This window comes from Falco cherrug, chromosome 5 (assembly GCF_023634085.1).
Source record: "Falco cherrug isolate bFalChe1 chromosome 5, bFalChe1.pri, whole genome shotgun sequence".
Classification (NCBI taxonomy): Eukaryota; Metazoa; Chordata; class Aves; order Falconiformes; family Falconidae; genus Falco; species Falco cherrug.
In genome coordinates, this window is record NC_073701.1 from 91183891 (window position 1) to 91198422 (window position 14532).

The 14532-nt window shown below is 42.1% G+C and overlaps 1 protein-coding gene across 9 annotated transcripts in view; it reads right to left on the reverse strand.

The window, feature by feature from the left end:
- The window catches only part of KIF21A (kinesin family member 21A), a 92322-nt gene extending 78448 nt beyond the window's left edge, over positions 1-13874 (reverse strand). For 5 of the 9 annotated variants that reach the window (XM_055711543.1, XM_055711542.1, XM_055711546.1 and 2 more), the window contains exon 1: positions 13471-13873. In XM_055711543.1, the coding sequence (XP_055567518.1) occupies positions 13471-13514 (44 nt within the window). In that variant the 5' untranslated portion in view covers positions 13515-13873. Of the gene's footprint in view, positions 1-13470 lie in introns of all 9 variants that reach the window. The other 4 variants (XM_055711541.1, XM_055711538.1, XM_055711539.1 and 1 more) reach the window with 1 other exon arrangement.
- Between the last annotated feature and the right edge of the window lie 658 nt (positions 13875-14532).

A 14532-nucleotide genomic window follows, 5' to 3' on the forward strand; every position in this document is an offset into this window, starting at 1 on the left:
CAAAAATAATTTATTTTCTTTTTTATAAAACAAAACCCTACACCTCAGGAGAGGTCCTTGTACAATATGTAGCTCTCCTGTGATTTTTGCATCAGTCACAAGCACAGCAAGCTGAACAAATCTAGTATGTAATGACACATAATAAGGATATCCAGAAAGATTTTTGGATTAGAAGAAAAGAAAAAAGCTCTGGCTGTCCTTGAACCTTTCAGAGTTCACAATAAAACTGGAAGGTACGTGGCTCTGCACCCTCTTGTCATTCCTACCTATCTGGAGGGAAGAAAGAGAAAGAAGAGAAAGTCCATTTCCTTTGGGAACAAAATTTCTCAGCTACTTCCAACAGGAGTCTTCCCAGCACATTAAATACTGAACAAACGCTCAGAAGGCAGGGTCATTGATACTCCAACACCAGAGCTGACCCTCTAAACAGCAGCAGATGTCCAAGAATTTGTAGCTGAACCCTGTACTGAAGAAAAATACCTAAAACAAGTCACACCGTTTATTTAATTATTTCCAGCTTTCGTATAGAGGTGGCCAGTGTCCCCCAACCAGGCATTTGCTTATACTAGCACACACCAGTGAGGACATTGGTGTACACAGGCTATATGGCATCACCCATCCCAAAAGACAGTAGTATAAAAACAGAGTTTCCAGTACTGGTAACAGCTGCAGCAGAGAAAGACCCCTTAAAGACAAAAATCTTCCAGTAGTACCTTAAGTGATCCACCCAGTATCACTTCACATCAACCAACACTAGTGCTCAAATATTAATATATCCATGTGGTCGTTTTAGGCTAGCAGTTTTCCTTCTGGTGTTTACCTCATCTACTTTAAAGATTTCCAGAGATGGAGCTTAGCCTCAAAAGACAAACAGATAAGGAAAATAAGCCTTGATAATCTAATTTATACATTGCACTTTAAAAGCAAAGTGACTCAGAGGGAAAAGGTCTCACAATGTGTTGAATGCATTAATACCCAAAACCCTGGGTTACAGCATAGCTTAAAATCATGCCTTAAACTGATCAGCTGTGAGTGATATTTAAATATTCAAAACCATTCTGAAGGATCTGACATTCAGAAACAGGAGTCAGATCTTGCCAAAACATGAGACAACTAAATGACTAATACATTATTAGCTGAAAATGAAGAACCAAACCAAAACCCCTAAGATCTACAGAACAGAGCAAGCATGACCCAAAACCAAGTTTACATATTTGGCATTTGAAATACAGTTACTATCATAAAACATTTAATGCAGTTATACACTAAATACACTGCCACTATTTTGACCAAAAAGTGGGTTAACAGTCAGTTTATTTTTTATTATCAGAACAGAAAACACCACAATGACAATTCATGTAACTTCTGAGCAAAGGAGAGGACCTCTCACACACATTGCTGGGCTGGAATGACCATCCCCCCTCTATACCAAGGAGGCAGCAAAAATAGGAGAGTAATTTTCACTAAAACAGTGCAGTACGTTACAAGCATTCTGCCTCACTGGATATTCCTTGGCTAAACATATAGCCTCGCACAAAAGTTTAATCATAATATGAAAAATGCATAGACTGGCTAGACCACAATTAGTCAGGTTTCCCTGACATATCCCATAAAACTTGGAAGTCGATAGCATTTCCTAGCTGCAATACAAGAAACCAGAAGCATGTATCTCCAAGAGGTGCAGCTACCATGAACTTCAAAGCACTTCCCTCAGTCTACCAATACATTCCTCTGTTTTATACAGGTTGAACTTTAACCAGACAACTCTTACAAATACTAGGCGGACATCCAACAATACAAACCAAGCTGACTGTTAACTTCGCCCAGTGCTCCACACACATTATATGAACACACAAACTCAAATAAATCAAACTTTAAAATCCATTTTTCATAGACAACACAAAAACTGATAATGCAGAAATTATATTTCCAAAGAGTCATATAAGTAACTGATGCTTTAGTTTTGTGAATACAGCCCATCACATGCTTCATGTGATAAACCACTGCTGTATGCGTTTCTTTCTGCCTTACAGAAGATCATTTGAACAAGCCAGAAGAACTGAAAGAATGAAATGTGAACTGTCACAGCCAGGGACAGGGAAACAGACACAATTATTCTATGAGATGGCTGAGGAGAGCATGAACATCTGAAAATCAAAGAAATATTAAACAGTGATGGAAGTTAATTACTCTCATTAGTCAGCTTGGCCAGAAGAATAAGTGAGCTTAAACTGTGGCAGAGTAAATGCAGCCAGAAGGTGACCGCCACATATTCCTGCTGGAAGGAGACAAAAGCAGGTTGTTACCCATAGCTGAATCACGCTCCAAATGCCTTCACAGCAGCAATATCACATCTACCGTGAAACAGCCTTTAAGACAGGTAGAGAAGGGTTGGATGAGGGGAGAGAACAAAGAATACAGAAACCATGCAAACAAACAAAAGCCTCCAGTACTCTGTGCTGTGTATGCTTACAGCACACTATCTCTTAAGAGCAGCCGTATCACCAGCACCACTGGATGACCGGCAGTCCCACAAGAAGCTGCTCTATCATATTCAGAACTCATCTGGAGAAAAGGCTGCACCCGTATCTTACCCTTTCCAATAGATCGTAAGCACAGAGCTCTTACGATATCTTCCCAGCTTTTAGGCCCTGCCTGCTCTCTTCTAATACAGAAGATCACCAAGATGGCAGACCCAAGCTCCTTACAGTGAACCTCAGTTCACATCAGGAGGAAAAGAGGCAACGGTCATAAACCAAAGCAAGAGATTTCCTAACTTGGTACACAGAAAAAAAATTGCCCATTAGGACAGTCAAGTATTGGCTGCCCAGAGAGACTGAGGAATTTCCATCCCTGGAGGTTTTTCCAAGACCAAACTTGACAGAGCCTTGAGCAACTTCACCTTAATTTAGTTTTGACCCTGCTTTGAGCAGGAGGTTGGATCAGATGACCTCCTGAGATCCCTTCAAACTTGAATTAGTCTGAGCTTACCCTTCCAAATCTGTAAGGCTTTTATTGTTCATGTGGGTGTTGTCACACCCCTGTAAACATATTCTGACATCTGAATGGGATCGTTCAGCTGTGCTGAATTCAGGTCCTGGCACTTGACACACAGCTTCACAGAAATACAGACAATTGGGATGGAAAAGAGCTAGAAATGTCATAGTTTATTCACCCACTCTATCTTTCCAGACCAAGGTAGTATCAACATCCAAAATGTTCCCAGCAGTTACCGGTTTGAACTGTTTTTAAAAGTCTCTTATATGGGCAATTCCACATTTCCACAAACAAATTGTTCCAAGACATCCATTCTTACAATAGAAAAATATTTTCTATCATTTACTTTCCTTACTGTAATTTAAGCCTTCTATCCACTTCACCTTCAACATGAAGAACAACTGATTCCCTTCTGCTTTGAATTTGAGTCAAAGTATTTTAAGTCATATTTCTTAGCAATCTTCACTGCTCATATCTCACATTATGGAACTGGTCATGTTTTCTAGACAGTAATTCCCCTTCTCTTTTCAATTCCCCTCAGTTAAGTCACATTTTTCTTGAACTGCAGCACCCAAAACCTAACACGAGACATCAGCAGTAGTGAACAAAGGGTATGGATTACTTTCCACCTCACAAAAAACTCTGATATGTTGATCACCATCTTTTGCCATCATACAACACTGCTGTTCCATGCTTATTTTTTACTTGTTATTCATAAACACTAGAATTCTTGCCTACAGTAGCAGCAGAGAGTGCACTGGCCCTTTATTTTCAGTCAAGTATCATCCAAGATGTAAGCCAACGCCATTTTATGCGAGTCCCCTCTTCCCAAAGAAACATCTCAGCATTCTATTCAGCAGCCACGAGAATTAAAAATCAACAGAAGCATTGGTCTGGCATGGACCAGCCCTGCTTTTAGGGCTGCAAGCACAGAACAAAGCACTTTCATCTGAAGCTCTCAGCTGTACAACGTTTCTTCCTCTTTGGGGCCTACCAAGACTTTACTTGTTGACATTTAGAGAACAATGACAAGTCCATCTGTTCCTCAAAAGCTGTGATAACAATGATAATTAAATATATCCACAGCTACACCTTAAAATGCAGAACCAAGACAGTGGGTTGACGAGATGACCAGTCAATGTAGATCACTTTGGAGACTGTGTGGGAAAGAAAGAATGAAAAAACAAACAATAAGCCCACAAAAGGAAAACAAACAAGCAAGAAAAAAAACCAAGCAAAACCCTACAGTCTGAAGCTTTTTGGGAGTACAAAAGAAAAAGCAGCAGCATTTAATTATGCTGATGTTTAATTGTCAAATAGTTTAACTGTCAATACTAGTTCAGCCCTAGCTCACATCTCATTTTTAGAGCACACTGAACACTAATCCACTTTTGCTGAACTCAGAATTCTACCAGTGAAGATCAAAATGGCAATTTTATTGTTCCTGAGTGATGGGCTGACTGATTAGACTAGACAGAAGCATAAGCTGCATTCCAAGTGACACAGATTGAACAGGTGGCCTTCTCTCTAACCTGCTACCTCTTCAAACATTGTTAAAAGCACAATTCTCCTCTTTTCTAAATATATATTTTTCTAGTCAAGATAGATGTTTACTCCATCTTAACCCAACATGAAAAGACATTTCTGGTCTTTATTGTGTTTCAAACAGTCAGCTCAAAACAAATCAACCTTTCCCAAAGATATCAGTTATTCACATGCACAATACGATTGTAAACAGCAAAAGAAAATACAGATGTTTAGATGGTATCAATATCCCTAGTCTGCAAAGTAATATGTATACATGTTAGGATTTTTAAGAAAAATTCTAAGTGATCACATTACAGAGCCAGAGTCTAAAAATAATGATTTCATATGTACTTAAAATTAAAGACCAGACTTCAAAAGGAATGTGATTGAGACCAGGGGGTGAAATAAACCTTACCTGGACAACTTCTGCAGAGCAACAACTGAAGCAATGTATGGTTTGCTTGGCAGGTAAAAAAAATGAGTAGTCAGCTATTTCCTACAGATCAAAGTGTCTGGGGTACAGGCATAATTTTTTTCCCTTCACATAGAAACAAGTGGTGGGAGGAGGGAGAAACAAAGCCACATACACACTAGCAAAACAGAATTTTTAATTGTAATATTTTTTCATAGGAGGTTAACTCTGATTATGATTAACTGGTGTTTTAGTAGCAGTTGTTTTTCTCATGATACTGCATCATCTATAATTTATATCATACCATAAGTGTTTACTATACTTTCAAGCTATATCTTTGGCCTGAGGACCTTCAGAACAGGAGAATTATGTAATAATTCTGAGATGACTGTACACAAAGTGCCAGTGGAGCATGGGGAGAGAAAAGCGGCAGAGCAACATTTTAAAAAGTCAACAAGACTCACTACCTACACTCATAGCCCCCTCATATCCTCACAGGGTGGGGATGGAGACAGACTCTGTCCTAAGATCAAGCACAGACTAAGAGGCACTGCCGCAGTTGGCAAATATATTTAATCAATACTATTGAGAGAGAGATCAGTAACTCCAAGTTTTTGGGATAAGTAGCTACTCAGGGTGACACAAAGGTCTCTGGACTCGTCTCCCAATCAGTCTCATGCTTAAGGGGAGACTCATCCAACAAAATGAATGCTAAGAATTACTGGCTTTGAAAAACAAAGTTAATTAGATAGGTAACTTCTCAATTTTCAATACTTTGAATAAATTACATAAAACAGATGCCTTAAGTCAGTCTACCTTCTTACCATTTTTTCCAAGAAGATGCAGTCTCACTATTGCGGATGACTCACATAACATTTTAATCAGCACTGCTAACAAGTCACATACTTCAATACAGTCTCCCGACAGACGTTAATATGCCACAGCTATATAGCTTTCCAGACTAAGATGCCCACTTAATTTTATAGTATTAAGCAAGAGGCAACTAACATGATTAGAAATGGGAGGGAAAATACAGTCAATGAAAATAATGAGAAAATACACAGGCTTAAACAAAGACAATAACCAAGTGGCTGGAGCACTGATCCAAGATGTGAAAGACCTTTATTCAAGACCCCAGATGAGATCAGACTAGGTAAACAATTAAGCTTGTTTGATCAAACTCTTCCATTATCAAAAGAAACCAGGGCAGAAAAAGATAAAGGTGTCAGACTTCGAGATGTCTCATGAAAGAAAAATATTTTCTGTCCAGTCCTACTAGCTATAACCTTCCATGTGTTCCGTTGTGGTAGTTGAATCGCCATGCTATAGTCCTTAACTCTTCTCCACCTTGAGAATCATGTTTCATTCGTGTTTTTAAAGGATTAGATTGAACATAAATGAAAGGGAAAAAAAGGGCCCTTCAAAGCTACAATATACAAGAGAAAGCATTTCAGTAAACCTGGAGTATTTAATGTAGATTCTTCATACTTGCTCTTAAATCTAATACATCCTGCAAAGACTTAGGTATTTGCTAACCAGCTGAACTACACAGTTCCTGTAACAGCACGAATGCAAGAACCAACAGTGAGACATCAAAAATTACCCAGACAACAAGTGCTCTAATCCATTTCTTAATCTAACAATGGAAATGCGCTATTCCACTTGAATTCATACAAATTGCTGCGTGTAGCAGAACAATAACATCATAGCATTTTACTAAGGTTTTGCTGCTCTCCATTTTCTGTGTTGAAACTTAACAGTAAACAGGGTCAAGGAATATGCCATTATTTTTTGTTAAGTAAAGTTAAAGACCTAAAGATGCTTAAAGGGTGCATTGTCCCAGACAGCAAGCCTAACATGTCAGCCAGTTAAAAAAAAAAAAAAGTTATTTCACAAAAATTAATTATTCCAGCAGTGGAATATGGAAACCAAATCTGTTGAGGATGCTCACAAAAATAAGGGACCAGACAGTAACCCCTCCTCACTCCTGTTTCCATACAGTCTACTCAGGAAATATTTTATGCTAATCAATCATTAACTCCAAATCAGCAGTTTTTAACATTTAAAAATATATACTGAACAGACCTTCTCTACACATCAAATTCACTGTGATGCTGACCTTAAAATCCTTTCACCATTTTCCATTTGCATCTTGTTGCTATGGTAAACATGTCAAACATGAGAACATATTTGAAAATTAAGGCGGCAATTCTCCCTTCAGTCACACTGGAGTCACATATGTCTATACTTATTCCAGAAAAGTTTCACCAGGGAAAAATAGAAATAAAAAAGGAGAACTAAAAAAAGGAGGAGGGATGGGAAGAAAATGCACAAAGACTTAAAACAATTTTAGAACAAAAGAGGAAGAATGCACAAGAAAAATGCACAACTCATGTAGTTACTCTTGCTGGACTTGTTCAGATCTGGTTTGATTCCTAATTAAACTTTCTTGTTCACCAGTTCAAACGACACTTTTAACTCCTTGCAAGTATTTTACATGGGACTATCAGCATAACAAAAAATTCTCTGCTCCAGCAGCCGCATACACAGCAGGATACTGAATCTTTTCCTTTAACAGAAGAAAATGCACCTCAAATAGCTTTATTTCCCCAGCAGTAATCAGGCAATAGAACATGAAAGCAAGAATTCCAGCAGTCATCTCTGAGTTGGCAGCAAGGGTGATCTCAAGATGCTTAAAGCAAATAAAAGGAAAGCAGGAAGAAGAAAAATTGATCCCAAGCACAAGGGCTATTCAAATATTGTAGAAGAATTTACAGAAATCACACAGAAAAACTGAAAACATGAAACCTTGAGTTCTGTAATAAAGGAATGTCTAGGCCAACAATATAAATCCTAACTCTTCACAGAGCATAAATAGTAAAGAAAATACCATTAAGTGCAAATTGGTGACTAACTTCATGGATTTTCAAGGCAAAGTAAGCTCCCAAGTCTTCTACAAGAAAATTAATGGCAGTTCACCCACAAGCTATTCATGCACACCACTCATTGCTTTTTTTCTTCCTCTAAATTCAAGACATATCCATCTTTTGGCAAGGAATATATGATGTCAAGGGAAGAGTCCAGCTAGGGTTTCTTTCCCCTCCATCAAAGAATGAGGTTTGTGTTTACATCACAGGAGTGGTGGAAAAGGAAGTTTACTTCCTAGAAAGCAAGATCGCAGATTACAGCCTGCTCCAAGCAATATCAGTTATGGATGATCAAGTCTGAGATGATGAAACCAGAATTAATTCAGCAGCAGATGGCGTCGTGTCTTGGGTTTTTTTTCCCCCCCCAGCTAAAATGCAAAACATATGGATGGGGTAGAGTAAAGTTTCAGTGAAGGACAAGGGAATGTTTGTTTAAGTCAGGGAGCAAAGAGAAACATCAAAACTAACAAAAGATATGTAACATGAACTTTTCGAAAACAAGATCTCTTTTGTAGCTTTCCACTAACAGACTCTCTCTCCAGAAGAGGCATTTCCCAACACCTAACATGTCCCAAAAAAGTTACTATGTAATACTATTGAACTTTTTTTTTTTCCTTTGGTGGGGCATACTTGCATACTGATAGACTGCTGAACTTCATTAATGATCATTATTTTGAGACATTTTCAAAAAAAAACCTTTCACAACTTCACACGAGTACGGATGGGTAATAACTATTGTCTAACAAAAGGAAAACTGGTTCATTTTAAGGAGCCAATGGATAATACTGTAAACTATTGCTGTTCTTATCTAGTTACAGAATTATTTATGAGAATGCTTAGCTCTGTATGGGAAGCATGAGTACCTCTGCCCTCCAAAGCTTATGATGTATACCACAGCATGCATGGCCATTCATTTGACATTTGAGGATCTATTCATGGTAGGAAGCTTAAACACAGCTGTAAATGTTTGCAGAACAGCATCCCAAGTAAGAAAATTAATTCCAACAGCCAAAGTGCTTCAAAATACACCTATCAAAAAAGACAGGTTCCTTCCACTCAGCTGCTTCTTTCCTAGCGCATTTAACAGTAGCTGGTTCTAGCACAGAAAACTTCAGTGTAAAAGCTGTTCGGAAAAAATGCTGAAAGAGGAATGCAAAAGATGAAAAGGTAGAGAAGCATGACAACAACAAACAGCAGATTCCGTATGGGGAGAAAACGCACACAGGAACTACAAAGGAGGAAAAAAAAATGCAGAAAAGGTTCAACTGGTCACATAGTTCAAGAACTGGGGGTATGAAGAGAGGAAATCCAGTGTTCCCATAACAAACTTTTGTAGCGGAACCCTAAGGTTACCAGGGATAACCATATCCCATTTGCCTTATCAAAATAAAAGTTAACACTGTATCCTGATTTCTGCCACAAGCAGCCTGATTAGTTGCAAAAATCTGTTCCTAAATAGTAATCTGTATGTTTTTCTAGAGTACTTGAGTCTCCCTTTTGGAATGCCAGAAACTCAAGTGGTTTTAACTCATCAGCTATACTCATTACTACCCCTGTTAGAAAAATTTCCCGGTAGATCCATGACGTTTTGCACAGAATTTCCATACTTGGCAAACATCAACATTTCACCTTTGTGAAGCAGTGTCACAACGTATTGCAGACACCCAGGGCAGGTATGAGAAGGAAACTTTTTAGATGATTCAGGGAAGAGCTGGGTGGCCAGATCACACAGCCTCTCTACACGTGAGGAGGAAGGCAGCAACACTCCTCTTTGCTTGAAGGATGAGACACAGAGCAGATGTCAATCACAGCAGATGAGGCAGTAGCAGCAAGATATTCCTGCTGAAGTAGGGAAGGTACATGTACACAAACCAAGGATGATGCAAAGTGGAAAATTCCACAGTTTTGCTCTTTACTGCTCACCAATGTTAAACGTATCTGATTATAAAACATCATCCCCCTAACTCCTCTCTCCCACGGTTCTTTGCATTCTGCCCATAAATTCCATTTCAGCTGGGCTCCATCTTTCACAATGACAACATGCCCAATGCCAAAGCCCTACTTCCTTAACTACACCAACTGTCACTTCATGTCCTATGACTGTCCACTCCACCTGAGGTGTCACCTGTCTGAGCGACCACCTCACTTTTCTTCACTACTGGCCAGCTTCCACAGCTATTCATCTTTTCACATTGTTCCTTATTTCTTCTTCTGTTTTCATACAGCACCTTAAAAGGCAGAATTACAAATCAACACTGAAGCTTATCTATACTTCTGGGGCCTCCACTGACTTAAGAGGGAATCAAGGTCATCCTTCTCCTTTAGATGACTAGAAGGTGGATGTTTACTTCAACATTCTACATGGTTACACCTTCTCAGTAATGGGATCCAAATATCAGACATTGTTCCATGCTTTATCTGACATTAGTCCTCCATGCAAGCCTTCTGGTAAGCTCTACCCAAACATCATTGCTCTCCAGTTCCCTCATTTCTCATGTATCCAAAACCACAAAGGACCACGGTCTAACTTTCTTGCCTTCTTAGATCATCACTACTAGGACAGCCTAACCCTACAGCTCCAAGCCATATGGAGCGAGGACAGGCACTGTTACCTCCCCTGTTAGAGCTATTTCAGTTCCTATGACACAGCTCAGGTCTGATGGTTGGTAAAGGTAAGCATAACTCCGACCTAATGGCTATGGGCACTGACTGCTGTGACCCCATCCATACTGGCATAGACTGCTGGCTGTTGAGGATCACCATCTAAGTAAGAACTTCATCTATGCTACATGCCAGAAGCCTACAGACTGTATTTTGGCTGTGGACACCACTATAGTGGCAAGAAACACAAGAACTATAATTTACATCCTTTTGTGGACTTGGCTCCAGAAAGAGTTGCCTATGATGTTTGTACCATTTCACAGCCTTCTCATCAAAAGTTAAGTTTTCACATGCTGAAGAGACATTTAGAAAAGCAAGACAGCAATTTCAGATTTACAGAAATGATAGCTGTTCACATTTAAAAGGAAAAAAACAGCCATTTGATTAAATAACTAGCACAAGGGCACTCTGATTTTATCTGAAAACAGGACACCATACACAATCACACAGAGAGCAAAGCTCTTTGTTGAAGTTGCACACCATCATCAAAACTGTAAGTCCACAAATGGTGAATGACAACAGAGAAAGAATTTTCTTCTTAATGGGGGAATTTAACACTAGTTACTGGATTATCTGCCAAACTGTTTTCAGATTTCAAGCTTCGCTAAGCTGGAGTATTTAGCTCATCATTAACAAACCCATTATTACATTGAAGAAAATGGGGAGCAATTAGCATACAAGATGATAGCTTAAAGGTGGTGCTAATTGGAACGAATGAAGTATTTTTGAATCCCATTGTACACAATTAAGTGAGATAACCAATTTGCTAAACAATTTCAGTGATGTCTATTCTATAACCTACGTTTAAAGTTTAAGCAAACTCAGCTCTGCAGTAAGTTCAGTGTACTATGCCTTCGCTGCATCTTACTTCAGTTACTACCACTGGGGCTGTAAAGTGAAAGCTGGTCCTGCTGTACAGCAAGCCTTGTTCAGGAAGCATACATATAAAACCAACAACTAATTCATCACAACAGTGGAGATCATCACTGAAGTTCAAGTTCTGAAAAAGAACTGAAGAACAAAAGCAACAAGGAAACAGAGTGTAATATTCATAACGCACAGTACAGCATGGCGCTGATACACAGCAAGTTGCAAGACCAGTTGAATTATAGGACTGTGCAAAATAAACAACTAGGAATAATAGAAAGCCATCTACAAAGAGCTACTGGGGGGGGGGGGAAGTGCATGCTTTTGTTCATGACTGCTAAGTAGACAGGGAGAAATCTTGTACATTAATAGTTAATCTGCCAAGGGGAAGAAAGCAGACAGGAGGAAAGATGCAGTTCTTCATTAGTAGTGAACTGCGCTCAGACATAAAATGTTAGTTAGACAATTATAGTACAGAAGTATGCCTTTGCAACATTAGGGATTCGTTTTCAAAAGCTACAGCTAGGTGATTTAAAAATCACTCTTTCAAATTTTGTCATATATTATTTCTGATCTATTTAACACACACCTACAACTATAAATATATTTGCACCAGTAGGTTTTACTTAATTCCTATCTTCAGCAAACCTCCCTATTTGTAAATTCGCTTCTACATCACTATTTTTTTTGGCTCGGTAGATGTTTAATATTTTCTTCAAATGACAGAGCAGTCTGTAAACCCGTAACACGCCCTATTTTTAGTATCACACCTATCTCATATTTTCCTTTTTAAAAATACAGCCCAATTATGCTTTGGAATAATACCTCCCTGTACTTCATGTGAAAAAACGCTTCAACAGATAACAACACTCACCAAAGCATCTCTCCCCATAGAAAATGCTACCGCAATCAGCAAGCGGACTCTAATAAACAACTGCAGCATACACCCCATGTTATCGTGCAGGGGCGGTGTTTCCCTGTTTACTGAAAACGTTATTGAACCGTTCCCCCCACACGCACATACCAACAACAGCGTGCAGTTAACATCTTTTATTCCTACACCCTTCAGAGAAAAAACGGTCCACCCTCTTAGTCTTCCTGTACAACCTTTGAATTCTCTTAAGGTGAGATGTATGTAGCGATCCCAAGGACCAACTGGTAGCAGCAGACCTTCCCCTGAAGTCTGATTTCTAGTGGCGTCATACTCCAAGTGTGTCAGCATACAATAGAAAGGCACTTCTTTAAAGGAAATAAATAAATCATCATCCAGTATCACAATTAAAACCCAAATACTGGCATACATATGCATAAATAAACATACACGCACATATATATATTTCTCCTCATGTTTGAATTATGTAAAGACATCTTGAAAATCAAGGCATCCGTGGGCTAATCTGGAAGTTCTTCAAACAATAAAATGATATCTTCACACAGAAAACCGAGAAGAGCCAAGAGTTCACTGATGAACAACAGATTTTTATCTCTCATAAAAGAGTAATTTGAATTAGCTGATGTTTTAAAATTATTTAAGCTCTACTCCCACCATGACTTCTGCATACGCTGTGAGCAGCACTATGGAAGCCCATCCCTCACCGGTGGGTGAGGTTAGACACAGCCTCTGTGGGATAAAAGCCTTTATCCTTCTAAAAATACCAGTCTGCCAGGATCCACTCTCGCAAAGCTCCGTGATGCAAACGGCAGCGCTGCAGTCTAGGGGCAGCTTTACTCCCATGAGTAAGCACTCGCAGCACCGCGCTATAATTAGTTGCAGTATTTTTAGGGTCACCGCTGAAAATCAGAGAGAAACCCCTGCGAGAGATCTCAAGGTGGGCTGGTTCTCCCCCTCTGGGGTATTTCCAACGTCTGTAGGGAAGAGAGGCTCGGCAGGCGCCGAGGTGACACGCTTTCTGCGGGAAAGATGTCCCTCGCTGCTGTCCCTCTTTCCCGCGGGCGGGCAGCTCGCAGCGCCGCTCCGCGCACCGGGCCCGCGGCCACCCGCGACATGGGGGCCCGCGGGGAGCGCTCCCCCCCGCCGCCCGCCCCCGGCCCCGCGGGAGGGCCAGCGCCGCCGCTTACCTGACCGCCACCCGCACCGAGCTCTCGTCCTGCCCGGCCGACATGGTGCCGGGCGCAGGCGAGGGGCGGCCGCGAGCCTTGCCGGGAGCGGGGGGCGCTGCCGGGCCGAGGAGGGCCCCGCAGGGGAGGAGGTGGGGGCACCGCTGCGGCTGCCCCCTCACCTCCTCCTCCTCCTGCTCCGCCACCTCCTCTCTCCAGCCATTTTAGGTGCCTGAATGAATAGGTAGCAGCCGCGGCAGCGCAGGGCGGTTCGCGCCGCTCCTCCTCCTACCCGCCGCCCCGCTCCGGCCCCTCCAGTCCCTGGGCGGGGAGCGCCGTCAGTCAGCCCGCCGGCGGGCGGAGGGACGGCCCCCGGGCACCCGCACCCGCCCCTCCGGGGTCCGGCTCCGCCGCCCCGGCCGCCCCGCGCCCGCTCCAGCCGCAATGCGTCAGCAGGCCCCGCCCTGGGCAGCCGCCGCCGGCGCGGGCACGGTGGCCGGCAGGGCGCCCGCCTCACGGGCCTCGCCTCACCGGGGCGCGCGGCGCCGCGCCCCCTCCCCCCACAGCGCCCGGCGCCCCTCGCGCACCTGCCCCTCACAGGCACCCGCCTTCGGGCGCGCGCGCCTCTTGCAGGCCCACCTGCTTGCGTGTGCCCTGACACACGCACTTCTTGCACGCCTGTCTCCTCACATGCGCCTTGACACACGCACCTCTTGCACGCCTGTCTCCTCACATGCGCCTTGACACACGCACCTCTTGCACGCCTGTCTCCTCACATGCGCCTTGACACACGCACCTCTTGCACGCCTGTCTCCTCACATGCGCCTTGACACACGCACCTCTTGCACGCCTACCTCTTCGCATACACCTTGACACACGCACCTCTTGCATGCCTGTCTCCTCACATGCGCCTTGACACACGCACCTCTTGCACGCCTGTCTCCTCACATGCGCCTTGACACACGCACCTCTTGCACGCCTACCTCTTCGCATACGCCTTGACACACGCACCTCTTGCACGCCTGTCTCCTCACATGCGCCTTGACACACGCACCTCTTGCACGCCTACCTCTTCGCATACAC